General features: G+C 42.6%; 1 protein-coding gene across 3 annotated transcripts; it reads left to right on the top strand.

Moving 5' to 3' along the window:
• Positions 1-304: 304 nt before the first annotated feature.
• On the top strand, positions 305-25,516 carry LOC139925670 (high affinity choline transporter 1-like). 3 transcript variants are annotated; one of them, XM_071917146.2, is made up of 9 exons: positions 305-682; positions 11,326-11,531; positions 12,345-12,458; positions 14,658-14,813; positions 18,199-18,347; positions 18,578-18,721; positions 19,056-19,209; positions 19,353-19,570; positions 20,923-25,516. In XM_071917146.2, exons 2-9 carry the CDS (start codon positions 11,348-11,350, stop codon positions 21,475-21,477), a joined length of 1,674 nt encoding a protein of 557 aa, XP_071773247.1. In that variant the 5' UTR covers positions 305-682; positions 11,326-11,347; the 3' UTR covers positions 21,478-25,516. The 3 variants fall into 3 exon arrangements, with proteins under 3 accessions (XP_071773247.1, XP_071773246.1, XP_078138753.1); XM_071917145.2 differs by having other exon boundaries at positions 306-682; positions 11,323-11,531; XM_078282627.1 differs by lacking the exon at positions 305-682 and adding an exon at positions 10,468-10,632.
• Positions 25,517-25,733: the final 217 nt, after the last annotated feature.

The raw sequence follows: 25,733 nt of genomic DNA, 5'->3' as shown, positions 1-25,733 counted from the left end.
GCCGGAGGTGGGGAGAGAGAGAGAGAGAGAGAGAGAGAGAGAGAGAGAGAGAGAGAGAGAGAGAGAGAGAGAGAGAGAGAGAGAGAGAAAGGGAGAGCTGTTGCTGAGCGGCTCATGAACAGCTACAGGTCCACCCCTTCCCCACCCCTTCCCCACCCCACCCCTTCCCCACCCCACCCCACCCCAGCCCCGTTATAGCCCAGTTCTGCACACGGATCACAGCAAAACAGGGGCTGGGTCTGTCCTGCATTCTGCACAGCGCTAATTGGCTACAAACAAGAAAATTGATGCAGTCGCCAATCAGGTGGTAATTTTGGCAGCTTCCTGCTTTTTTTTTGTGTCATCTGACACCACCCCCACCCCCCTGAGGTTTATAACCAGAGGAGGGCTGAGTGATCATTCTAGAGAGTCCCATCCCTCCTTGCTGAACCTGCCTCATGAGCTCTGAACATCAACTTTGAATTTCAACAGAACACTCTTTTAAAAAAGTTTATTTTTGGTCTTTTTTGACTTTTAGGACTTTGAGGACTTGTTTTCTTTGCATTGCCCTCCATCTCTGAGTGCTGCGCTCATCCCTCACCTCCCGGACTGAATTTGTCATCTGGCCTGTTCTCTGTCCTGTGGGAATAGCCTCTGTTCCCTCTTCACATCACTAAGAACTGACACGTACTGTTAACACTAGGTATGTATTGTATGTGCTCGCTCGTTTCTGCTGTGTTGAGTGTAGGTATTTTACTTTAATATTTTAATTTTGTTAGTTTATGTACGTCTTTTTTACTTTGGTAGGGTGTTTTGTTGAATTTTCAAATACAGAGGTATATGTATTCCTGGGTCTGTGCGTGTGCGTGTGTGTGTGTGTGTGTGTGTGTGCGTGTGTTCTTTGAGATGGTCGTTTTGGCTCGGTCAAGTTGCAAGGGACACACTATGTGAGAGTGCATGCCGGACCTAGAAATAGCCCTGAAGGGATTGCTATCACTAATTTGGTCCCTTCTCTGGCTAACCTGGTTATCTTTGTTTTCCTGTGATGTCGCTATCAATGGTATTTATAAGCCTGTAATTTTCCACTGAGCTTGGTCTGAGAGCGGGGATGTGGTGGAGAAAACCCTGTTCAGATTTGTAGTTTATATTATAGTAAGTAGTATTAGATTGATATAAGTTAATGAAAATATTATTTAATTAAATTTAAATCATTATTATGCTGTTAGGAAAAAATGCTGTTATGAAAAAAATCATATTTAGACATATTTCTTGGTTTATATTGAGAGTTGTGCTGATCACTGACTAGAATTCAGTTTACTAAATTTTTTATTTACCACTTAATGACTGTTTTAGAGCAATTGTAAAGGATGCTGAGAGAAATTGTTGTCATTTACTTTCAATATGACGACTCAGAAGGGTTTCCTATGTTTTTATTTGTTGGTTGTTTTATAGATTTTGTAATTTGTCGGTGCTTGATGATGATGTTTTTTTTCATGGCAGTATTTCTTCATGTAAAGACAACCTGTCGATCTTCACCACGTGGAATGAAATTGTTTTATATAAGTCTCTCTCTCTCTTCCTGTATTTTTCTCCTCTCTTCAACGTCTCTTCATCACCCCACTGACTTTCACATTTATTCATCGGCTCCTTCCAAGGAGGCAGTCCTCTTCTCAGTTCATTCTCGCTCTAATCATTCCAGTCAATCAATGTCATCGTCTCCGATGGCTGACTCACCCAGCAAAACCCTAAAATCTCCTCAACACAGCACCGTGATTGAACTAACCAAGTGAGCAACACCTCTAAGACGAGAGATTATCTCTGATTTGTCTTCAAAGCGATTGGGCTTTGATGTCCTAATCATGTGTTTAGTCAGATCCCTTTGTTCCCAGCTCAACCTTTGTCACACCCACCTCCCTGTTCTGTGAGCGAATTAGCAACTTGTCAGAGATATTAATACGGTGGTGAGGGTCCCAAGGTGATTTCTGTGTCCCTCATCCATGCAGTGATCTGCCGCCACCTGTGACCTCTACTGTGCCAACTATTGGCAATATCCAGCAAACCTGTCCAACAACATTTAATATCTTTGCATAGTTTTACATGCATAATGGTGTATAAGATGTGGGTGTGAATGCAGCTCTACATCTTTTTTCTACCCAACTCCCCCATCCCCCATCCCCCATCCCGTCCACCACAACCTCCTCACTGCCTCCACATGTGCATTTCAAGCTCAAGAGATAAGTCACCACAAAAAGCAAAGCTGGCTTTCCACTGCTCTTCAAAGACAGACACGTATAGATGAACTGACAGACAGGGAGGCATATACAGACGAACCCTCCCTCCACCCTCCGCTAAAAATACCTGCGGCAATGAATGAAAATATTCCATCATTACCTCACCTTGTGTTCTGGCTATGCATATAGAAGACTTTCCTCTATAGATGGGTGGGTGTGTGACCTATGTCTGAGCATGTACATACATTCGTATGTTCTGTGTGTTGTTTAGTCATCTTGTAGGACAGCTTTCCCCAAATATGAGTTATTTTTGTTTTATGTGGTGACAGTGAGTGATAAAGTATGAAATTTTACACCACGACATGTTAAACCACTTTTTGTTTTAGTTGTGTGGATTTCAAAACCGCATGCCAGTAGTAGGCTAAATGTTGTAGTGCTTACAGAGGCTTTGCTATCTGCAGCTATTTGCAGTTGATTCATGTCATTGGTTCTTGTTCTGCTTGTTGATGCTGAATGGATGATTTCCCAGAACTGGTTTCAGTCTGGGCTGTCTATTTCAGGGAAACCCGGCCGCCCTTGAAAGTAACAAGGATTATTTTCCCCCTGCAAGTGTTGCAGGATGTAAAAGCGATTGTCAAATTGTCAAAGATAGAGGAGAGAGGGAAGGCAGGGAGAGAGTTAGCAGGCCGGACTTATGGCTTTTTTTTCCATGATATCTGTTGTTCTTTTCTCTCTCTCTGTGTGAAAGACAACACGCTTGTGTCTGGGTTATAGCGAGGTCACATTTCACTGGCACCTGGTTTCAACCTGAAGTCTTTTGCCGTGTGTGTGTGTGGGTGCGTGTGTGTGTGTGTGTGTGTGCACATATGTGTATACTTATAGTGAAACATGATCATCACACTCAGTTCTGTCTGTTAATAGCAGATGATAACTTTGGTAAACAGATTGCAGATCACAAAACCGCAGGGGGTGGAGATGGGGAGGAGACAAGCACCAAACACGCAGTTGGCAAATGGGTTAGACCTGATGGAAAAGTACTGGGGTGCGTGTGGGTGTGCTTGGGTGTGTGTGTGTGTGTGTGTGTGTGTGGTATTTAAGAAGAAGTGTTGTAGCTGGGGTGTTGCCAAGCAAACACTTTCACCTATAGACAAGAGAGTACCGCATGGAATATTTTCGACAAAGAAAGCAGTCGTGTCCTAAGATAAACTCCCATCACTGACGCAATCTGAGGCCGGCAGGCATGCCTGCTCTCTCACATTCAAGCTGTTCTGCATGTGTGTTGGCTAATGTTGGGAAGTAATAGCAGTCTTTAAAACCCTGTTTATGTTTGAGTGTGAGAGAGAGATAAATGTGTTTAACCAACTGATACTGTTGGCAGTAGGTGTGGGACCACTTTGGAGGCAGTAGAATAATGTTTTTAAGAGTTGTGCTGTAACTTTACCGTCCCTTACATACACACACACGACACATACTGTACTGTATAAACACACACACACACACACACCTCAGACGGGCCCAGATGCATGTGAGAGGGCTCTCAGCTGCCCACACTATTTCTCAAGAGGGTGGGAAAAAATGTGTGTATGTGTGTGTGACCGAGAGAGAAAGAAAAATGCCAGTTTGTTTATACTTACGACCTCCATCTTCTTGCGTGTGTCTTTGTGCCTGTGTGTGTGTGTGTGTGTGTGTGTGTGTGTGTGTGTGTGTGTGTGTGTGTGTGTGTGTGTGAGTTTAACCCTGTCAAGTCAACTTCCTGCGCTACAGCCTTATCTCCCACTTTCCTCTTATCGTATCCTGCCCATCGCTTTCCTGCAAATTAATTACACTGCCCAGTAATTTACATGATTTATCACTTGTTACTTCTGTAGCAAGTGGGAAAATTCCAACTTCCATAGAGAGAGTTTATAGAAAGTGTAGCTTTTGCATGCCACTGTCAGAGGTTTTTTATTGTAGATGTTGAATCTGTAATTTTAGTAGCCTTTTGATCAGACTCTAGAGGCGATGTGGGAAGAAATAGTAGAATTTGTCCATGAACTCACTCTAAATGTATCTATCTAGTTAATCAAAGCGCATGTGTCCAACTTAGCCTGAGCCGCCTCAAGGTGTTGCTGCAATTAACCACATAACACAACAATTGTGGCAAGAGTCACAAACAAGTTCTGAAGCAATGCCTTCCTCTTTGAGAATACACAAAACAGATGCATTTGGAACAATATACTTTCTAAAGTTCAGCGTTTAAAATCAACTTAGAACATCTCAGAAATGGAAAACTCCACGCTGCCTGTAGCACTCGCAGACCAAATTTCAGAATAAGTGTGATACAAGTAAACGATGCAAATAAATGCAAATGCATGGCATTTATTTGCATCTACATCTTGCGGCCCTTCAGGCCAGTAATCAGCCATCAGCAGCAGACACACTATAGGTTATAACTTCCTCAAAGCATAGTGCACTGATCAGTCATAATTCAAACCTACATAAGAAGCCACCCAACCATGGCTCAATTCATTTCTGCATTTACAGTGTGTGTGAATGTGCATGCGCACACAAGCATTTCTGTGTCTATATCTGTCCATGTTTTCCTACATGTATTTACATGTTGGTATATACATGTGCATTGGGGGTGTTTTAAAAATAAATCTTGTCCTCATCACGTTTTATTGACTGACTCTTTCTATAGATCTGCTACAGTGAGAGTGTTGTTGCCTGTTGGAGTGTTTCCTACAGCAGACCTTAGAGTTAAATAGAAACCTGACATTCAGTCAACTCGACCATTTTCTTGAGCTGGCTTAGGGTGCAAATATCAAAGAAAATCAACTGCCTTCCTTCCTTCCTGTTTTGAGTTGAACCAGAGATCAGTATCTTAAGTGTATCCAGCCTCACATTCATTATTACCTTAGGGTGGCAACTACAGCCCCTCCTATTCTTGACAAATACGTGAGACAGTCCTGTAGGTTTCAATAGGCCAGACCGGGCCAACATGTGAAATCTGCGACCCAGCTGTGGTGTGTGTTGGTCAGCAGTCCAGGTTGGAGGAGGGCTGGCTGTTTGTTTGGCCCCGGAGCAGAACCCAGTGAGACCTTGGGAACCCACTGCTGCTCGGTCCCCTCCGAGATGTTTACAGAGCAAACAGGCCGACGCACAAGCATGTATTACGCTTGTGTGTGAGAGAGAGAGCAGGAGAGACTGGAGAAGGTGAAGAAGGTGGAGATAGACAGCAAGGGGATGAGAGGGAAAGAAGAGGGCGAGTATGTGAGGTTTTTGGGGCGGGTGGGAGGATAGGGTAGAAGAAATATTTTTGGACCACTGTCCAAAATGAGTTAGTATACTTGGACTTGGCATACCCCTATAGAGCGACTCCAGGCTTCTCACTCTGTCTGTCTCAGTCTCAATCTCTTGCTCTGTCTCTCTCGGTCTGTCTCTCTCTCTCTCTCTCTCTCTCTCTCTCTCTCTCTCTCTCTCTCTCTCTCACTCTTCCTCTCTGTCTGGCCTGCGGAATATCTCACATACTGTCACGAAGAAGAGAGAGGGCCGAACGAGAAAAAGTGGAACTGAAAAAGACTCTGTGGTTTGTCATCCTGCCTAGCTGAAAAGTGTCTAAGTTGAACTGAACTTGAGAGAGAAAGAGAGAGAGACATTAAGGACATTAGGGAGAAAGAAGAATATAGAATAGACAAACTGAAAATGAGACTCGTAAGAGAACCAGAGAGTTACATAACAGAGTTATGTGTGAGTTGTGTGTCATAAAATCCAAATCTGTCACTCATTAAAGTACAAGTATCTCAGGAAGTTATGGTCTTATTAATTCAGGGGGATTCAGGGACACAGTGTTCTCTGTTGTCCCAGTGGACACAGAGAGATCCCCTCCAAACAATACCAGCACCCCACAGGGATTTCTGCTGTTCCAGCAGTTGTATAAAGACCCATAAAGTTTTAAGAGTCTCTGGAATCGCTCCAATCATTATTTGCTCTCTATGTGTTGTTTTTGCTGCTGATGTTAATGTTGGCCAGTAGCTTTTGCCTTTTTTATGACTACAACACTTTGCAATAAACGGAATAGCAGCGGTCCCATTCTTCCTGTTATTGCAGGAATATATGAACCTGTACATTTAGTCACCGAGACAGATTAAAAGATTGGGGCAGGTTTGGCTCCAGGTGTCACATTTGCAAAGACCAGTGAAAGGCGAAAGGCTCAGACAAGCCAAGACCACATGAAGATTGTTTTTATTTATTTACCTTTTGAGGAGTGTAAATGGGTGGCTTTGATGAGGGCCTAGGCAACAGGAACGATGACAAACCAGAATGATCAGTCTTTACCGGTTTATTTAGGATGAAAATACAAAAATGAAAAGAAAAACATCTAATCAGACTTTGTCAAGTCAAGCTCGATATATCAATCAGACAGCTTTACGTTTGCTCAAAACAACAAACTGGTAGTTGGGACAGAGCATTCAGCATTGTGCCCACAACCTCTCTCTGCCATGTCTGAGCACAGACTGCTTAAATACAGGCCTCAATCAAGCCTCCACTCCTAGGACCATATCACTTTACTAGTCCAGGGTGGTATGAAGTTTCACCTAAAACACAGGTAAACTTTTAGACAGAAATCAAAATATCACGTTACCCATACAATATACACTACTATATGTAGGTTTCTAATCATCATTATACTCCATTAACAATAATAACAAAGGACAAGTATACTCTCAAAAACAGTAGTCCCCCCCTCCCCTTAAGATCTGTCCTTCATCCATCGTTCAGGGACAGGAAGTCAGCCACTACATTGTCCTTTCCAGCGCGGTACTTTACTATGAATTTGTAGGGCTGCAAGGACAGATACCACCTTGCGATTCTGCCATTTGAGTCTTTCATATTGTGTATCCACTGGAGGGCACAAATTCTTGCCCAAGGAGATAATACCTGAGTGTATCTAAAGCCCATTTGATGGCAAGACTCTCCTTTTCAATTGTAGAATATCGTGTCTCTCTCGGAAAGAGCTTACGACTGATGTATTGTACTGGCCTCCTATCTCCCTCCTCACCTTGCAACAACACTGCCCCCAGACCAACTTCAGAGGCATCGGTCTGTACAGTCTAAGGTAGTGAGAAGTCCGGACTCTGGAGAACTGGATCCTGGCACAAACACTGTTTGAGGTCTTGGAAGGGTGCTTCACATCCCGGTGTCCATTTGACCTTCTGTGGGCAAGATTTTCGGGTTAGAAAAGTGAGAGGCTCCGCCCTGTCTGAGAAGTTTGGAATGAAGCGGTACCAACCTACAAGCCCCAAGAACGACTTGACCTGTTTCTTGGTAGTAGGTGGTGGACAGGACCTCACGGCTTCCACTTTGTTCACCTGAGGACGAATCTGGCCTCGCCCCAGCACATACCCCAGATATTGGACCTCTGACCGGGCTAGTTGGCACTTCTTGGCATTTGCCACCAGCCCAGCTTGGCGGATGCGCTGGAAGACATCAGTGAGATGTTGGAGATGTTCTTCCCAGGTAGAGCTGTAGACAACCACATCGTCAATGTAAGCTGCTGCATAGGCTTCAGCCCCTCTCAAGACGGTGTCCATGAGACGCTGGAACGTTGCGGCAGCGCCATGCAATCCAAAAGGCATCACAGTGAATCGATACAGTCCAGAAGGTACTCTGAATGCGGTGATGTCTTTTGCTTTCTCTGTCAGGGGAACCTGCCAATAACCTTCGCAGAGGTCAACGGTTGTCACATAATGGGCATTTCCCAGCCGTTCGATAAGTTAATCTACCCGTGGCATTGGGTAGGGGTCAAAGGCAGAGATGTTGTTGACTTTAATGAAGTTGATGCAAAACCTCAGCTCTGGTCCTTCTTTCTTGGGTACTAGGACTACTGGGCTGCATCACTGACTTGAGCAAGGCTCTATGATGCCCATATCTAGCATCATCTCCACCTCATTCTTGAGAGCAGGAACCAGTTTGGCCAGTATTCTGTAGCTGGTCTGGTGGATCGGCTCGGGTGAAAGCAGATGGATTTCATGGGTGGTGAGATGGGTACGGCCAGGCTTGTCACTGAACAGTCCATCAGGAATACAAGCTTTCAGTTCTTCCTGCTTTGTGTGACTTAGATGGCTGAGGTCTGGAATGGAGGAAAGTTGGTGGGGTACAGGGAAATATTGCTCCTCCAACTCTTCCTCATCTGGAACGACCCTGGCCCATAGCTGCTGAGAGTTTCTCTCTTTCCACGCCCTCAGGAGATTAACATGAAATGTCTGATGTTTCTTCCGGCGTGCTGGCAAGTGGAGTTCATATATAACTGGTCCCATCTTGCAGGTGATCTCAAAGGGACCCTACCATTTGGCTAGTAAACTGCTGTCCGAGGTGGACAACAACAAGAGCACCTTTTGCCCTGGCTGGAAAGAGCGGTATTTACTGGCCTTGTCATACCCCTTCTTCTGCCTCAGCTGGGCTTGGTCGACTTTGGCGTGAGCCAGCTGAGGCAACTGCTCAAGTTTGTCTCTCATCTTGAGAACATAGGAGATGACTCCTACTTGCTTGCAGGGTTGTTCTCCCTCCCAGGCCTCCTTCATCCAGGCTGCCTCTTCAGATTTCACTGGCCTCCTTGAGGCCAGTGAAATCTGAAGAGGCAGTTCAACTTACTCACTAGTCACTGAAAAAGGGGGGAAACAAGGTGATTGCAGTTAGTCCAAAATAGCTATTCACTGTATTTGTAGACAGGCATGAGTCACAGAAGCTCAGTATTAGGAGCATGATGGTTTGGGAGTGATTTGTTGTTGATTTGTGGTCACTTATGGTTTTCCATACTGTGCCGTATCCCTTTTCTGAGCATTATTGGATGTTTTCACAGTGTCAAATAGCTGCCACTGCCTCCAAAAGTGGGTTAAGTGAACACCACAGTTTAAACATAGCCATATTTGTTTGCTTAGTCCTGTTTACTGCTATGGCTTACGGTCCAATTTTTTTTTTTTTGTTCTCTGCATTCCAGGTACAAGTGCACAGCACCAGCAGTAGTGGTAGAATGTTTTATAGAGCAGAGTTTGGTAATAATAATAATAAGAGACAAAGCACAGATCAATAAAACGGAAAGATCAATCAAGTAAAACAGTAATAAATTAAAAGAGTGAGAGTAAAATAAAACAAAATAAGGTCAAATAAATAGGCCGAGCCATATATAAAACAAATGGAATAAAAAAATAACAGGATGAAAATGGATCTGATTTTTGCAGTGTTCCTGAGATGGAAAAAGCATGACTGGACAAGCTTTCTAGATATTAACAGATATTAAGTGTGCTGTAATGTAAGATAAAGATGCAGTTTAAGTTCCACGATGTCTGGTATGTTGGGGCTGTAGTGTCTATACAGCGTTCACACACACACACACACACAGAATACACATGAGCCATGTGAGTGAGTTTGAGTCCTTGTTGACTTTGGCATAGAACCTTCCTCGGCCTTTTACCCATTCCTTCCATGCCCGCACATAAACACACACACACACACACACACACACCGTCACTCACATATCCACCTCCTACCCATATTTTTCAAATCCATTCCTTTCACAATCCCTTTCCTTTTTCCTCTCTCCATTCTCCCAGTTGGATGTAACATGCATTCCTTAATTTAATGCATTCCTTCTTCCTTCCAGAGCTTATGAAGTATGATTTTCACTTGGGGGAAAAGAAAAAAACACATGTCTTGTTTGTGACAATGGAAATTATGGCTTTTATTTTGACGAATCAATTTTTGTCTGTAGAAAGGGTGACTTATAATAAAAAAAGGTTATTTGTAAGAAACTGCCTTACTGTGATACTTTGGACCGAAAACTAATCTTGAGCACTCAGTAAACTGGAGAATAAGTGCAATTCAATTTCAATTCAACTTTATTGTCCCAGATGGGAAATTTGTTGTGCAGCCAAGTATAAAAAAACACAAATCACATACAGATCTATACAAAAAAACCACAGCATAGACTACAGAGACCATAAAAAACAATATAGACGAAAATAACACTGCTAATGGTCACTATCTCTGTGAATTTAGAAACTTTATAGCAGCTGCAACCGTCAATTCAGCTTCCCTAGACTGCATAATACAGTGACTATAGTATATAAAACCTGTAGCATGACATTAGCCATGTCAATATACAGAGAAGTGGGTGTTTAAGATAAGACATGCATCTTTTTTTATAGATGCAAAAGCTTTTCTCATCTTCTTTTGGTCCTCTCTTGGAAACCATCTGTCCAATGCCCAGTTACAGTCATCACATAGACACACACACACACGTACACACACACACACGTACACACTAACGTGGCTATGAGTTGTGCTCACTTCCCGAGGTTTTCAGTCGAACCTCGGGCCATCCAACCACTGAAGAGGGGGGACAACAACTGTCCGCCATCTTGTCAGTGCCGCCGAGCCTATGGTGAGACCCCCTCCACCTCTCCGACTCTTCATCCTTCTTCCACCCTTCACGCCCTGCCTCCTCCTCCTCCTCCTCCTCCACCTCCTCCTTTACCTCTTCCTTCACTCCAACTCTGTCTTCATCCTCACCCCATCCACCCCTCTGCCAAGCCAGCAGAGCCAGGTCATCAGAGAGAAAAAAAGCTACTGTTCCTTTCTTTTTTCTTTTTTTTTTTCTGCTGCAACATTCTTCTCTTTACCCACTTTTCTCCCAAAGGAGAGATGTATCTATCTTCTTATTTCCACCTCCCTCACCTTCCTCTGTTCATTGACTTGAATACCTGCCACTGATTTCTGCTCATCATTGTTTATCTTTTGCGCTTAATAGCTTTCTGCACGTGACGAATGTACCTCAGCATTTTCTTTGTTTCAAAATCATCTTAGATGGCAGTCGAATTTTTGCAAACTTGCCTACCCCCGTTCCCCACTGCCCTCCAATCCTACAAAGATCTGTTTTGTTTTGTTTTTTAAGTAAAAGGAAGCAAATGTTTTGTGTTGAACTCTGATTTTGTTTCACCATTCTGTAATGCTGTATGCTAGAATGATCTGATAGCCATTGCAAACAGCATTTGTGTATTACCTTTTTTAGGTGTAGACTCCGCATCGACCTTGATGTTTCTTGTTTCTCTCTCTTTATCCATCTCCCCCCAAGCAGGTGACTCAGACAGAGGTTGAGGATGGCTCTGAATGTGCCGGGTCTGGTGGTGATGGCGCTGTTCTACCTGCTGATTCTGGGCACAGGCATCTGGGCCTCCATGCGCTCTAAGAGGGAGGAGAAAAAATGCACAGGCGACGGCATGGAGATAACGCTGCTAGCCGGACGCAACATCAACCTCCTAGTCGGCATCTTCACACTGACTGGTAAAGCAGCCAATGGGATTTGTTTTGAGTCTGGGTGTTTTTTTATGCTCCTGAAATTAAAGGTTGGAATGTTCTCTCTCTGTGAAAAGGGAGAAGCTAGTGTTAACCGTATCAGAGGCCGAGCAGTGGTGTGTCTAAACCAGAGGTGTGATCAAGTCAACTTTGCTCAAGTCCCAAGTCAGTCTCAAGTCTTGGGGAACAAGGCTCAAGTCAAGTCCAAAGTCTAAATGTAGATTGCCAAGTCAAGTCCATGTCATTAATGTCAAGTCTCAAGTCTAAAGAGTCCAGTATCATTTTTATATCTTAAAGAAAACAAAATATCTAGGACTTTCCAATGCAATATCGTTTTACTAGGATAGAAACATCATGAGAGCATCATGAGTTTGATTTCTATAATCAGTTTAATCTTCAATAAATTCAATCATTCCATACAAATTCAGAAAACAGAATTTAAATTCAGTCGTCTGGTGGAACAGATCTCATAACTTTCAATCAAAGTCATTTACACAAACACAAGATCTTTTGTCAAGACTTTAGAAACCTTTTCAAGTCATCAAAGTACAAGTCAGAGTCACCAGAACCCAAGTCTCAAGTATTCTCTTCATGCATCAAGTCTCAAGCAATTAAAATTGTAACTCGAGTCTGGCTTGAGTGCAAGTCATGTGACTCGAGTCCGAGCTCTGGTCTAAACACAGAAACACTACTTGGTTGATATGGGTGAAGAAGGCCATGTAGTTCATGAGTGTGTGTGTGTGTGTGTGTGTGTGTGTGTGTGTGTGTGTTTATCGTTAACGTGCGTTTGTCTTTCCACAGCTACATGGGTGGGTGGAGGCTTCATACTGGGTATAGCTGAAGCCGTTTACAACCCAACGTTAGGTCTGGTGTGGGCTCTGATGCCTGTGCCCTACGTCCTCACCTTCTTCTTAGGTGAGTCATACCACCGACCCTGACCTTTAACCCCTGAACTCCAAGCCCTGAACACTGACAAGATTTCATGTTCTGTCTTTATTTAGGCACGTATTTTTTAAGGATCAGTGCAATCACTGGATTGCAAACTGGGCCAAATTCAATAGGATACAGCGGTGAAATAGATGTAAAATGGAGTTGGTGAAAGTAAATGGTCCATGTCATCCCCACATTACAGGCTTAAGGATTCAAATAGACACAAATGATAAACTACACATGAATTTCATCCAGCCTGACATTTCACAGCAAACCGTCTTGTACACAAGCTGTAATGATGCATTTCTTAAGATAATTCACCTTTTACTGTATGCAGGGTCTGAAATTAACACCCGCCAAGCATCAAGTACCAGTAAAATTTTCCTTTAGCATAAAGGTCACCGGGCCCACTGGCTGGCAACTTTTTGAGACGATAACATTTGAAATTCTCAGTTGTCGTTGGTCTTTGCCTGCTCTCAAACTTAGAAATTAAGCTTCAAAATGCTCCATTATAATTTGAATTCCGCTGCACTTCATGATGAATTACAAACTTGATCCATTGTATAAGTGAGCAAGCTTTAAATTAACATACCTGATACCTGATTCTACACACAAAATAGCATTGAAAGGCAAGGCAAGGCAAGTTTATTTAAATAGCACATTTCGTACACAAGGCAATTTAAAGTGCTTTATATAAGACATTAGATAAAATTTTATAACGTATAGAAATTATTTTGGCTGGTAAAAATTATTCTTGGCACGTGAGCAAAAAGGTTACTATTGGACACTGAGTGTATGACTCACTCCAACCCATGCTATTGACCCAAAAAAAACATTTGAAACTTGACACTGAACCCTACAGTCTGCTGCTCCACTGATCCATATTTCACTTTGGCCTCATTTGATCCAATGACACAGTACTGGGACACTCCTCGCATCTGTCACTGCAACCTTGTTGCATCCTGCAGTTGACGTCAACTCCCTCAGAGCCGTCTGCAAGGCGAATACTGTGACAATGGGACATAACAGCACCTTTGTCCTGAAATTTGATCAGCACTGATTCTTATGTTCACCAAACAGTTTAACAGACAGCCTGATGTTTTCAAAATCGGTAGGGATAGAGGTAGCAGGGTGCATGGACCGCATCACCTGGTCTGTTTTGCGCAGGTTCCTGGGACAGGTGTAGGAGCGGTCCATTCTCACATCTGTTTCAGTTCAAACCTCTTCATGAGGTCACGCAATAACTTCCAGTATCACTTTACTTTTTTCAAAATTTGGCATTCAGTGCATCCTTTATTTATACTTTAGAACATCGCATTTTCTACTTGGTAGGGAATGGAAGTCATTTGGGATAATGAACAGTTGAGTGCATAGCAAATCCAGACTAAAGCTTATTAATGAGAACTATGCATGCATGTGTATTCTGACATGCATAATTTGCAATTTAAGTGTTTGTAGCTGCATGTATCAATAAGACAAGTCCAGCAAACACAAGCACAATCTATAGAAACAGACAGTTTGATATATTTTAAATATAACATTACAAATGAACCTCAGACATTAGTTTAGAGTTGGACTGTTGTTGACCACTCACTAACCCAGCCCCAGCCCCTGCGTCTGCCCCACCTCCCTCTGACTCCGCAGAGCAATCAAAGTGTCGCTCACTTTAAAAATAGGACTATGAGAAATCAGTTTAACATTGTAACTCGAGGCAACAGGTGCGAGGTGATGAGTTCACCAACAGGATTAGATCTCTAACTTCTCAAATCACTGAACTGACAACTTTGGTTCTCAATCTGTAAACATTTGCAACAGCTGCTGTTGCAAACAATGAAAATAATGATGAAAACGCAACATTAAGTCATTCGAGGCGAGAAGTGCTCTTATCAGTGGAAATGGTCCGAGCTCAGGCCCGTGGAAACTGGAAACTTGGACGTGGCCAATCAGGAAATGTAACATAACTCCATTATCCGTTCTTGTCCATTGTTGTTCGTGGCCAAGTGGAAGCTCGGTCGAAGGTGTTGTTTGTTGTGTTATCGGGACAGAACACTTGTTGCTTTCCGTGTTATTATGGCATTCACCTGCCCCTCCCCTCCCCACATGCACCTTCTCTTCTCGTTCTCCCTTTCTGTCTGGTGTGGTCGTTTTTATGTCACTCATACTGCCCCCTCCCTCCCCGTCCAGGTGGCTTTTTCTTTGCTAAGCCCATGAGGGAAAACAAGTACGTGACAATGATGGACCCGTTCCAGCAGAAGTACGGGAACGTCCTGAGCAGTGCGCTGATCATTCCTGCACTGGTGGCTGATGTCCTGTGGGTGGCACGCACACTCGTCAGCCTAGGTAAGTTACTTCACACTGTGCCATTTACACACACCGGCACAAGCATACCCGCACATACACACAAACACACACACACACACACAGATTGTTCAGTGTCATGCTGTTTATTGCATTAGTTAATGGCTGCATTCTTTGATGTTTTTTCACATCAGTGGAAGAGAAACCTAATTCTGCCCATCAACACGTTAGAAGTGTTGTTTTAATTCATTTTTGTGCAATACAAAGTGAGGTGTTGTTGACACAGTTATAAATATTTTACATTTAAGCCATTCAATTGTTTTAGTAGTTATAATAAGGTCTTGAATCTGATAGTTTTGAATAAACAAATACAGGAATTACTTTGTTCATAAAGGGTTGTGTTATACTGTTAAACTGAAGAAGAAAAATAATAAATACAGAAAAGAATTCACACTTCTGTGTTCAAATGTTGTTCAAATGTGTTCATTTCAAATGTTATTTCTTTTAGTTGGGAGAACTAATGCCAAAAATTATATAACAGTCAAAAAACTGTTATGACTATTACCATTTTGATACCGGTATCAAATTCAAGGTACCCGTGTCGGTACCGGCACTGAAAATATTCAATTGATTTCCAGCCCTAGGTACAAAAGCATACAGGCATGTTAAGTAGCCTATGTGCCGCACTGTTGATTTTCTCTGCTACTCTGACTAAATGTAAGAAACCTATGGGCACATTCTCACATCAAGGAGTGAGAAAACGCAAAGGTTGACCCATGACATATAAGCACAATGAGGGTCATTCACTGAAATAACTTACTAGTGCAATTGATTGTTATTCTGTAGTGCGGAAAATTGCTCCAGTTGTGGTTATTTGACAATTGAAGTGGGCTCATTGTGACGCTGTTTATGTAATGGTATTATTGTTTATTCTGCAAGTTATGAATTCACTGTGTGTGTGGGTGTGTGATTACGCGCATTGGTGGGTGGGTGCAAGTGTCCGTGTGCACCGCTACGTGTGTGTGTGTGTGTGCGTGTGTGTGTCTGTGTGTGTGTGTGCATGTGCGTGCATGCGTGTGTGTGTGTGTGTGTGTGTGTGTGAGAGAGAGAGAGAGAGAGAGTATAATGTTCTCTTGTGTGTGTTTTTTAATGCTGTTTTCTTTTCCAGTGTTTTTTGAAAAGGGGGTTTAAACAACGAGCAGCCTGTTGATTGTGAAAGGTGATCAATTATTCAAACCAGGTTGTTGAGTCTCAAGAGACTTCTTTCCATTCTTTGTTCCAAAGCTCTGACTGAGGGACAGAAAAAACAATGTTACTGTACACTGTTTAGTTATAATGTATTGTCTCAATTCTGTGTGATAAAAGATGTACAAAAAGAGTGAAAGGGCAACAGTGAAATCTAGTGTTTGAGTCACCAAGGTAGCACCAAGGTCGCTGTGCTGACACTCCACAAAAGGACTGATAGAGAGGAAGGAATGTTCCTGGGACGTTTTTGTCCAAAACTTTAAAACCTATTAAAGTAGGAAATATAGCATCAGAGGGGCTCCTCACTCCTCAATCCCTCAGCTTTCTAAGTAAAATCTCCCATAATTGTTATTGGGACAGTCCTGCATACATTCCTTACATGCACATGTCTCACACGCACACACACACACACACACACACATACACCACACACACACACACACACATACACATACAAACACTTGACACCCCTGAGAGTGAGCGGAGCACTTGGCCCACAGGAGTGCTGTTGCCGGGAGACTGTTTATGTGTGTGTATGTATACTGTAAACTGAGTTTGTGGTCTGCTTGAGTGAGTGTGTCTGCTGTGCAGGATTCAGTGCCAAAACTGCCTTAACTTGTAAAGACACCGTCCATGTGTCGCCAGAGTGGAATCAATAATACACAATCATTGTTAATCAAATTTCTGCCGGGGGATTGGAGAGGGAGGAGATGGGGAGTGACAGGAGGGCTGAAACAGTGTGTGTGTGTGCGTGAGTGTGAGTGTAAGTGTGCACGCAAGCATGCATTTTGAGAGGGGGAGGAGGGTCTAAAAACAGAACATGGGGGGTATTTAGGTAGCTCTTTCCCTCTCTCCATCCCTGGTGCTCTCCATTAAGCCCTAGAGACCCCTAAATCTCATTCCTCCTCTTTCCTCTTCCTAAATTTAGCACAGTGGAGTGCAGCTAGTGATACTGTTTGCATAATCTCCCACCAGGAGAGGAGAATTCACTTAGGACAAACAACAACACATAATATCTGGAGTGACTTGTTTTTATGGCAATTAAGTGACGGGTTAGTCTGTCAATACTTTCAGCTCATTAGGAACAACAGGAAAAAGTCCACAATCTAACAATTTAAGATAATATGAAACATCAGATTGGTCAAATGGGGTGGCAAAAAGGTCACAGATGAGATGTAAAAACAGGTAGAAAAAATGTCAAAACGACAAGCAAGGGGGTGAAGGGTCAGCGTGAATGGGTCGGGTATGCTTTACCTAGCAGGCTGAGTTGAAGGGTTACACAGGGGTTAAGGGGGGTCTGCGGGGGTGAGAGGTCAGCGGGGTGGTGAGTAGCGATCGATGGTGCCGATCTGACACTTCTCTGTTTAAGGGCATTGTTGTGGTGCGGCTGCAGGCTGCGGCTGGGGGGACCCTGGCAATGTGGGAGAAGAGACGGTGAAGGTAGTGATGCTTTGCTTGCCTTGTTTGAGTAACAAGATGTCTTTATTTATTCATTTATTTACTTATTTATTCATTTTAGCTTTTTCATTTTTCACACTTTTTCCTTTTCTTTTTCTTTTTAGTATTAGTATTAGTATCTATTATTAAGAAGGTGATGATAATTCACCCAAGAGGGAGAAGGAAAGGAATGTTTTGGAGTCTCACAATCAATAGGCTGCTTCTGTTATGTGTTTCTGTATGGTTCTGTTTGTTATACTTTTATCATAATCATTTTTACGTTGGCTTGTTGCTTATCTAAGCTCTCGGACACTTTTTAAAAGGTTTGAACCAAACCCACCCATGCTTAAGTGTAAACCTCATTCTTGTCTTAAACTACTAGAATTGAATTGCTTTACCGTATGCAGGTAAATGTCAATTTGTGTGTCAATGTGTTCTTTGGAAAACATTGCATATGGACAATGCAATAACAAGGCAATGTCATTGCCCAGTTTCATAGTAAATCATAAGTATTAGAACTGCAGTATGAAAGATTATATAGGAAAGAGTGTATGCATGTATATGTGTGTGTTTGTGTGAGAGAGGAAGAGAGAAAGGGAGAAAGAATGAGGAAAAGAACCAAATAAAAAACACCTAACTATCAGCAGTTGCATGCACCTTTAGCAACCTTAACAGCTGTACATTACTAGTAAGAAGTTTCCCCCGTCAATCCACTGGTTCTGAGTGCTCTGCTGTGTTGTTCCAGGTGGAACTATGAGTGTGATCCTGGACCTGTCCTATGTGTACTCCATCATCATCTCCTCAGTGGTGGCCATAATCTACACACTGCTGGGGGGCCTCTACTCTGTGGCCTACACAGATGTCATCCAGCTCATCCTCATCTTCGTCAGCCTGGTGAGTAACTGGGACTCATATTTTTCATATTTTCCCTGTTTATGAAAGCTTTTGCCTCTTTTTCGCATGAGGGGAACCCTTAAAAGTAGCTTCAGATAGCTCAGTTGTACTTTAAACTAGACAGAATACAAATTAGTGCTAAACTGCAACCCTAGTTTCAATGACTTAATTTTCCAATTGCAGACTGAAAACCTCGCCTTGTGTTCTTGTGGATGTGTTTTTGTACATAGTGGGTGTGTGTTCCTTTCCTGTTGACCAACCCTCACTCAGTGGACATTTCACTGACGGCGTTCAACCAGACCTTCCAGGCCCCCTGGATCGGCAAGCTGGAGCCCGGTGACGCGGGCAAGTGGGTCGATGACTTCATGGTGTTGGTGAGTGGGAGAGGTCCATATAAACACACACAGACCACACAAATGTGCATTAAAAAAATGTGTCTTCTAACACACAGCTTATGCAATTAATGAAAAAAAAGTATTTACTTAGCTCCAGGCATCGCAGCAATGAATTTTTTTACAATTTAATTAAACCCAGCAGTTTTGGCTTATTTCATTAGATGAGAAAACAACCAAGCACAACAACAACAACAAAATTAACAATGGAAAATCCAAGTCATGAGGGAATTTTTCCTTTTTTTCCCCCTTTATTGCTGTACACATTGATTTCCCTCATCACTGTCTGAACTGTGTGTGTGTGTGTGTGTGGCAGGCTTTGGGTGGTCTGGCCTACCAGGCGTTCTACCAAAGGATCCTGTCTGCCTCGTCTTATACCCAGGCCCAGGTGACCTGCTTCGCCTCCTCAGCCTTCTGCCTGGTTCTGGGCATCCCCTCCATGCTGATCGGAGCCGTGGCTGCATCAACAGGTACACACTCTTCACACTCTTAATGCCAGCTTTGCTTTGATTTGTTTCCTGTTTCATTCATTTATTCCTTTCCTCGTTTACACATCCCGCTCCTCTGCTCTAACTGTTAAATTGTCCCATCCTCCTCTTTGTCCTCCGCCCAGACTGGAACACAACCAGCTACGGCATGCCCACCCCATATGAACGCGGCCAGGCGGGCTCCATCCTCCCCATCTCCCTGCAGTTCCTCACCCCGGCCTACGTGTCCATCATCGGCATCGGGGCGGTAGCCGCTGCTGTCATGTCCTCCATGGACTCGGCCTTGCTCTCCTCCGCCTCGCTGTTCTCCTCAAATATCTACAAGAACATCATCAGGAAACAGGTGAGAATTTCAGGGGGAGATACCAACGCAGTCCAGAAAATGTTCCCTGAATATCAAGTCAGAGTGTTATGTCCTCAACCAAACCTTGAGATAGCTTCACTTGAATGCCCCAAGAATGTTGCTGTATCCTTAAGACAGCCTATATTTTAATCAGCCCTAAACAAAATGACAGATTTTGAGTCCATTTATCATCCATGTCTTTGCAGCAAACAGGCTCAATCCTTAACTTTATTCAGACACTGTCAGTATGGCCCTTTCAGTGTGTGTAGAGGAGGATCTTAAATCTGCCTTCATTTAAATTAATTTTCTTCTGAAAACAAGAAGCCTTTATGGGTCAACATTGTACATTGTTGTGTGGGTAGAACCATATTTACAACCCTGACTGAGTTATTATATTGTACTTTTGCAACACAAGCCAGAGGCAGCCAGCTACTGCCGGCGGAGGGAAAACTTGTTTTCATATTGCATCTTGTTTTGTTTTCTCGTCTTCTTCTTCTTGCTCCCTCTTGAACGTTGAGTTATTTCATCATGTTTTCACCCCTAAAGAATGTTCCATGATGTCCCATACTGTCAAGTGTGACAGTGTCCTTGGGCTGTTGTCCCCCCCCCCCCCCCCCCCCCCCCCCCGCAGTGTATTTCCAACCCATTTTTCAATCGGTCATGTTGACAGCCACTGTCAGCAGATGAATATAATGTCACTTGGGAGTTATCCGGGACATACAGGACATAGTTCAAGTCTATTTACTCAATGGGACACGATTACAAAGTTTTATGGTGCAGCTGTTGTGTGAGCATCTTCACATTTGCATTCACTTAAAAGGATCTTGTAGGTTGTCATGCAGTTTGCAGAGTCATAACTGATTTAATAGCTAACTGTACACTGTGAGTGAGTTACAACCTGCCACTCTAGTCTTATTGAGCCTCTTCCCGCTAAGTAATAAGACACATGGGAGTGTCACGGCTGATCACACAATCCTATGTATTAAGACCCCATGTTGTAGGTTTGACCCCACAAGCTCAAAGACTACGATCGCCACCTCATGACTCTCATTCTGACATGCAGGTTAAGTTATAGATTAACGGCGAAAACCTAGGCAGGAATTAAAGAAATACAAAAGTTTGCTTTGCAGTGACTAGACCCAGTCTGCAGAAATTATAGGTAACCACCTTAAACTCTTCAGGCACCTTAGTTCAATGCGAGTACGGTAATGAATAAATATTTATTCTCACTTGGCTTCCAGCAGGCCTCAAGTCCAGGCGTTCCTTAGGATCCTTATGCCGCACGATGAGGTTTAATCTTCAACCTTACTCTTTCTTTGTTTCTCTCGTTTTCTCTCTCTGCCTCCCTCCAGGCTTCAGACCGTGAGATGCAGTGGGTGATCCGTATCTCAGTGGTGGTGGTGGGCGTCTCTGGCACGGCCCTCACCTTCCTGGACAACAGCGTCCTGGTCTTCTGGCTCGTGGGTGTGGACATGTCCTATACCATCATGTTCCCTCAGCTGGTCTGCATCCTCTTCTTCAAGGTATCTAACGGCTACGGGGCCACTGTGGGCTACCTCATGGGAATCATCCTGAGGGTCCTGAGCGGCGAGCCCCTCATCGGCCTCCCGCCCGCCATCCATTTCCCCGGCTGCCGGCCGGACGCTGAGGGAAAGCTCACCCAGTTCTTCCCCTTCCGCTCCACCATCATGGTCGTCTCGCTGCTGTCCATCCTGCTCGTCTCCTGGTTGGCCTCGGTCATCTTCAACAAGGGCCTGCTGTCCGAGCGGTGGGACGTGTTCAAGATCAACCGCAAGCAGGCCAAAGTGGCGGCGGCGGCGGCCAGAGTCAGAGCAGAAAAGGAGACCAACTCTCAAAACGGCAATCTCTCCGTGTCCAAGCAGCTACTGGACACCACCAGCTGCTAAGGAGACTCACAGAGAGAGAAAGAAGATGGGCGCCGGAGGCAGACATTTTGTTTGTCTGCCTAGCAGGAGTTCGCAGAGGGGGAACAACGGCAAAGGTTGGACATCAAGTACGGATTCTGTACAGTCCCACGGTGTATTGGTGGCGATGACATATAGGCCTAAATTAGCAGTTTATTTGAATGTGATCTCAGCTCTCTGGCTCCTCTATGGAGAATTACAGTACATTAATCTACCTAGCTAGCTAGTTTGCGTTAGCAAGTGAGACAAAAATAGCTTATAATAACATATTACATACATACATAGAGATACTGATTATACAACAATCTGTTTCATTATAAAATGCCAGAGTATGTGTTGTTTTAAGATCATCAAAAAATTTAGCTATATATATCGTCATGCATCACTGTATTGCAGCAGTCCACACAAAGAACCCAGATGCAAGTTCAACCAACATGTGATGTCATCGAAATTCATTTGCATACGAGAAAAGGATTATGGGAGTTGTTTGAAAAACCTACGATGTGAAGATTTAAAGTTAAATGTTCACAATAATACAACTTTTACCTCCTTTAATTAGATACTGCTCAATAAAGAACAGACTTGTAGATTTGTACAGATTTACTGAAAATTATTTTTACCTTGACAAAGTTTGATAGCGCCCAAGTATAGAGGGAGGAAGTGTCTCACCCCTGTTGAAGACCACTGCTCTGTGGCTAAAAGACACACGCACAAGAAACACTCCATCCCAAAGGAACTGTTCAACCAAACAGAAATTATGACAAAATCTAGATTACAAACCACATAAACAAAATGTGTTTTCATTATTAATATATTTTCCTTTCCTCGGGGAGGGCAACAGCTTGTTCAATCACACGCTCTCAGAAAATGGAACGCAAAAAGTCATCTTCTTCAACCCTTTGTGAATAAACATAAAGCACCTCTGGGTGTGGCTCACAAGAGGCACGTCTCATGACGCTGCAAGTGCGCCGTAAAGCTAACTTCTCTCTCAATGTGAATTTCTGCAAACTATTTGCAACCATATTCAGCATGACAGGGTCGTCTTTTACGCGAGAACAAAAAAAAAGCAACCCAAAGAACAACATCATGAACAAGTACAGATCCTGTGCAGCTCCACAGCGCATTGGTGAAAACGACATATACATATAATTGTTTTGCAGTTTATTTGAATGTGATCTCAGCTTTCTGGCTCCCTAGTTGATCAGCTGCCTCAATCTCGTTTGTGGAGAATACAGTAACAGTAAAGCTACTTGGCTTGCTAGTTAATGTTAGAAAATTGATCGTTAGCAAAGGTGGCTTATAACATATTACATACATACATACATACGTAGAGGCACTGCTTATACAGCAATGTGATTTACTATAAAATGCTAGAGTATGCGTTGTTTTTACGATGACCAACATATTTAGCTATATATCATCATACATCACTGTATTGCAGCAGTCCAGGCAAACTAACAGGTGAAGAACCCAGAAGTTCTCCCGTCATTAAACATAAAAATTAATTTGCATACGAGAAGAGGATTATGGGAGCTGTGTGAAAAATCATATCTAAGATGTGAAGATTTATAGCTACATTTTCACAATACAACTTTTGCCTCCTTTTCTTAATTGGATACGGCTCAATAAAGTGCAGACGTTTTGCTTAAATATATATATTTTTACCACACTGTGAGGAAGCCTGACAGCACCCAGGTATAGAGGAGGAACAAACCTCCTTGGAGTGAAGCGTCACCCTGACGGACCTGAGTTTGGTTCTTGTGCTCTGGTGACTGTGCCATGGTAAAAACTAATAGCGCATGCAAGAAATAATGAAAACCACAAATGGCAACCACCAACGCTTGAACTGAAGTGACACAAACACTATTTCAGGCTTTATAAATACTCATTATCCTTCTTTGCTCTTTTTGCTATGTTTAATATTCCCCGGGGCAGTGAGAGCCAACACTGCAGTCCCTGCCAACGCAGGATCTCAATGTCCCACTGAGCCGCAGTTACCCCAGGCAGTAGTTTTTAGCTCATTCCCCCGGTGGGATGGGCTCCAGAGTTAAAAGCTGCCACTTGTTAACGTGATAAATAAAACAATGCACAGAGAGAAAGAATGCCAGACATCTCCCTCCTCCTCCTCCTCCTCCTCCTCCTCACCCATTCCTTTCCTCCAATTTCTCCTCCTCTTTCTTCTCCTCCACCAGTCTGGAAAGGTCCTAGAGATATAAACAATAACCTTTCACAGTTTGTAAATGATTTTGTATTGTATAGTTGTTTTCTATGGTTATATATGCAAAGCTGTAGTTTACAATGGGCTCGTTTTTTTTTTTCCCCCTGGGAGTTGTGAGAAAGTTTGCGCAGCTAAGATGTGAAAATTAATTAGATACTGCTCAAACAAACAAACAGACATGAGACAATGATGAGCCTTGAGGTTATTTACTGTATGTTGTTTCGTACTGAGCCTACATAGTAGTTTGGTGATTCCTACTAGTAATAAGTGACAGTCAGAAAGCCTTCCTCTACCAAACCTTGTAATTTCATTGGAAATTGTCACTCAAATGTCAACAGTTATCGCTGAACAACATCAAATGGGTGTGTAATGTAGTTGCTATGTTTCAAATACCTCTGTGTGGTAATGTTGGCTTTAAAAATATTACAGTTCTACTTATGATTCTAACTTCCAACCAAAGCATATGAATGTAAAAAAAACTGTAATTTTCCAAAGACTAATTGCACAGAACAAATTGTTTCAAAACAGGAGGATGCATGCAGAAAACATCACATGCATCTTTTTATACATGTGTGATTATGTGATTTGTACCTGTATTATACTGTTGTACTGTACAGCCTTATCATATAAAGTTTATATTTATGTTTTTATCAAAGTTTACCATTATGCATTGTGTAACCAAAAAGTTTTAGACAAAGAAAAACACAAAGATTGTGTATTTTATCTCAAGACTTTTAAGAACATTGAATGTAAAATGAATTCACCTTCGGCCTTATTCAAACCATTGGGCACCAATTCTCTTGGATCAATGCTGAACCTGAAGACATGTAGCTTGTAGACGTGCCACATGAAAAAGTTACACACGTTTGAATAAATGCACTTATCAGAACCTATAGCACTCCTGCCCTTCAAGATTGTCTATCTAGGCATTACTAACAATCCTCAGCAAACCGTCCATAATGTGAATGTTTGCAATACCTGACAAATGGAGTGTACGTATATTGCACATTTCACTTTGATCATAAACATTGCACTTCTAAATTGGGTTACTCAGTGAAAAACAGAAATTGTCAAACCTCATCCTTAAAGACGAGATGAAATGAAAAATGCCTTTTTAACCCTTTTAGATCACATCCCCGGTCATACTGTGCACCTATTTAACAATATATGCCAAAAAAAATACCAAAAATCAATTTCATTGTATTCTTATATCAAAATTCAATCATGTTTTCTTCCTGTAAAACAAAATATGCCGTGTGCTTACGTAAGCATGCCCGTAACTAATTTCAACCAATAATATCATGACATCCACCCATCAATCAATCTTCAACTTTTAGCGCACAGAGCTAAGAGACTAAGATTCATTAGTTAGCTAGCTAGCAACAGCACGGTACTTCGGTGTGTCTTCGGGTGTTATGACACACCCACTTTTCAACGTTCAAATCAAATTCCTCCCAACGTTATGTCCCACCTGTCTTTCCTGTTTCACTCGGAAATACGTCACGATACGGAAGTTAGATACTCTCGAAATGCCGTTTCATCTCGACTTTAAGCTCAAAATTACACTATTTTATAATTGATTTAATATAAAGCCCATTATATAAGATAGGTAATGAATTCTATGTCTGTCCCCCCCATCAAATGTATTTGGTTTTATTATGCATGTTGGTTCTTGTGACTTGTTTGTATACTGAGCTTTAGTGAAGGCTGTTCTTTCTTGCCACTTGGCAAGGTCCTACTTTTTAATCATTATGTAAATCCCAATGGGGTGATGTTCTGTCAGAATAAAAGGTTGAAACAAGACTACTGTGGAGTTTTATAGCGTTGTTTTTACTTGTTAGTGAATTATGCAACACTTGCATGAGGTTCACCATCCAACAAACACTGCACAATGTTTTCCTGAGTTGTAAGTAGAAATTAGTTTTGTCAGAAACAGTCAACTTCACATACTTTGCCTAGATTCATTTAGACTACTGGCAAAGTTCTAGTAGCTGATACAGTGGGTGGACAAAAGCACGAA

Source organism: Centroberyx gerrardi, chromosome 3, assembly GCF_048128805.1.
Source record: "Centroberyx gerrardi isolate f3 chromosome 3, fCenGer3.hap1.cur.20231027, whole genome shotgun sequence".
NCBI classification, from domain to species: domain Eukaryota; kingdom Metazoa; phylum Chordata; class Actinopteri; order Beryciformes; family Berycidae; genus Centroberyx; species Centroberyx gerrardi.
The sequence above is the reverse complement of the archived record's forward strand: the minus strand, read 5'-3'. Positions and strand labels throughout refer to the sequence as shown.

Excerpts from the sequence above, each read along its gene's own strand:
- LOC139925670 (XM_071917146.2), top strand. The coding sequence starts at position 11,348 with ATGGCTCTGAATGTGCCGGGTCTGGTGGTGATGGCGCTGTTCTACCTG. Across the intron at positions 18,722-19,055 it reads TCGATGACTTCATGGTGTTG|GCTTTGGGTGGTCTGGCCTA; the intron begins GTGAGTGGGAGA and ends TGTGTGTGGCAG. Across the intron at positions 19,210-19,352 it reads AGCCGTGGCTGCATCAACAG|ACTGGAACACAACCAGCTAC; the intron begins GTACACACTCTT and ends TCCTCCGCCCAG.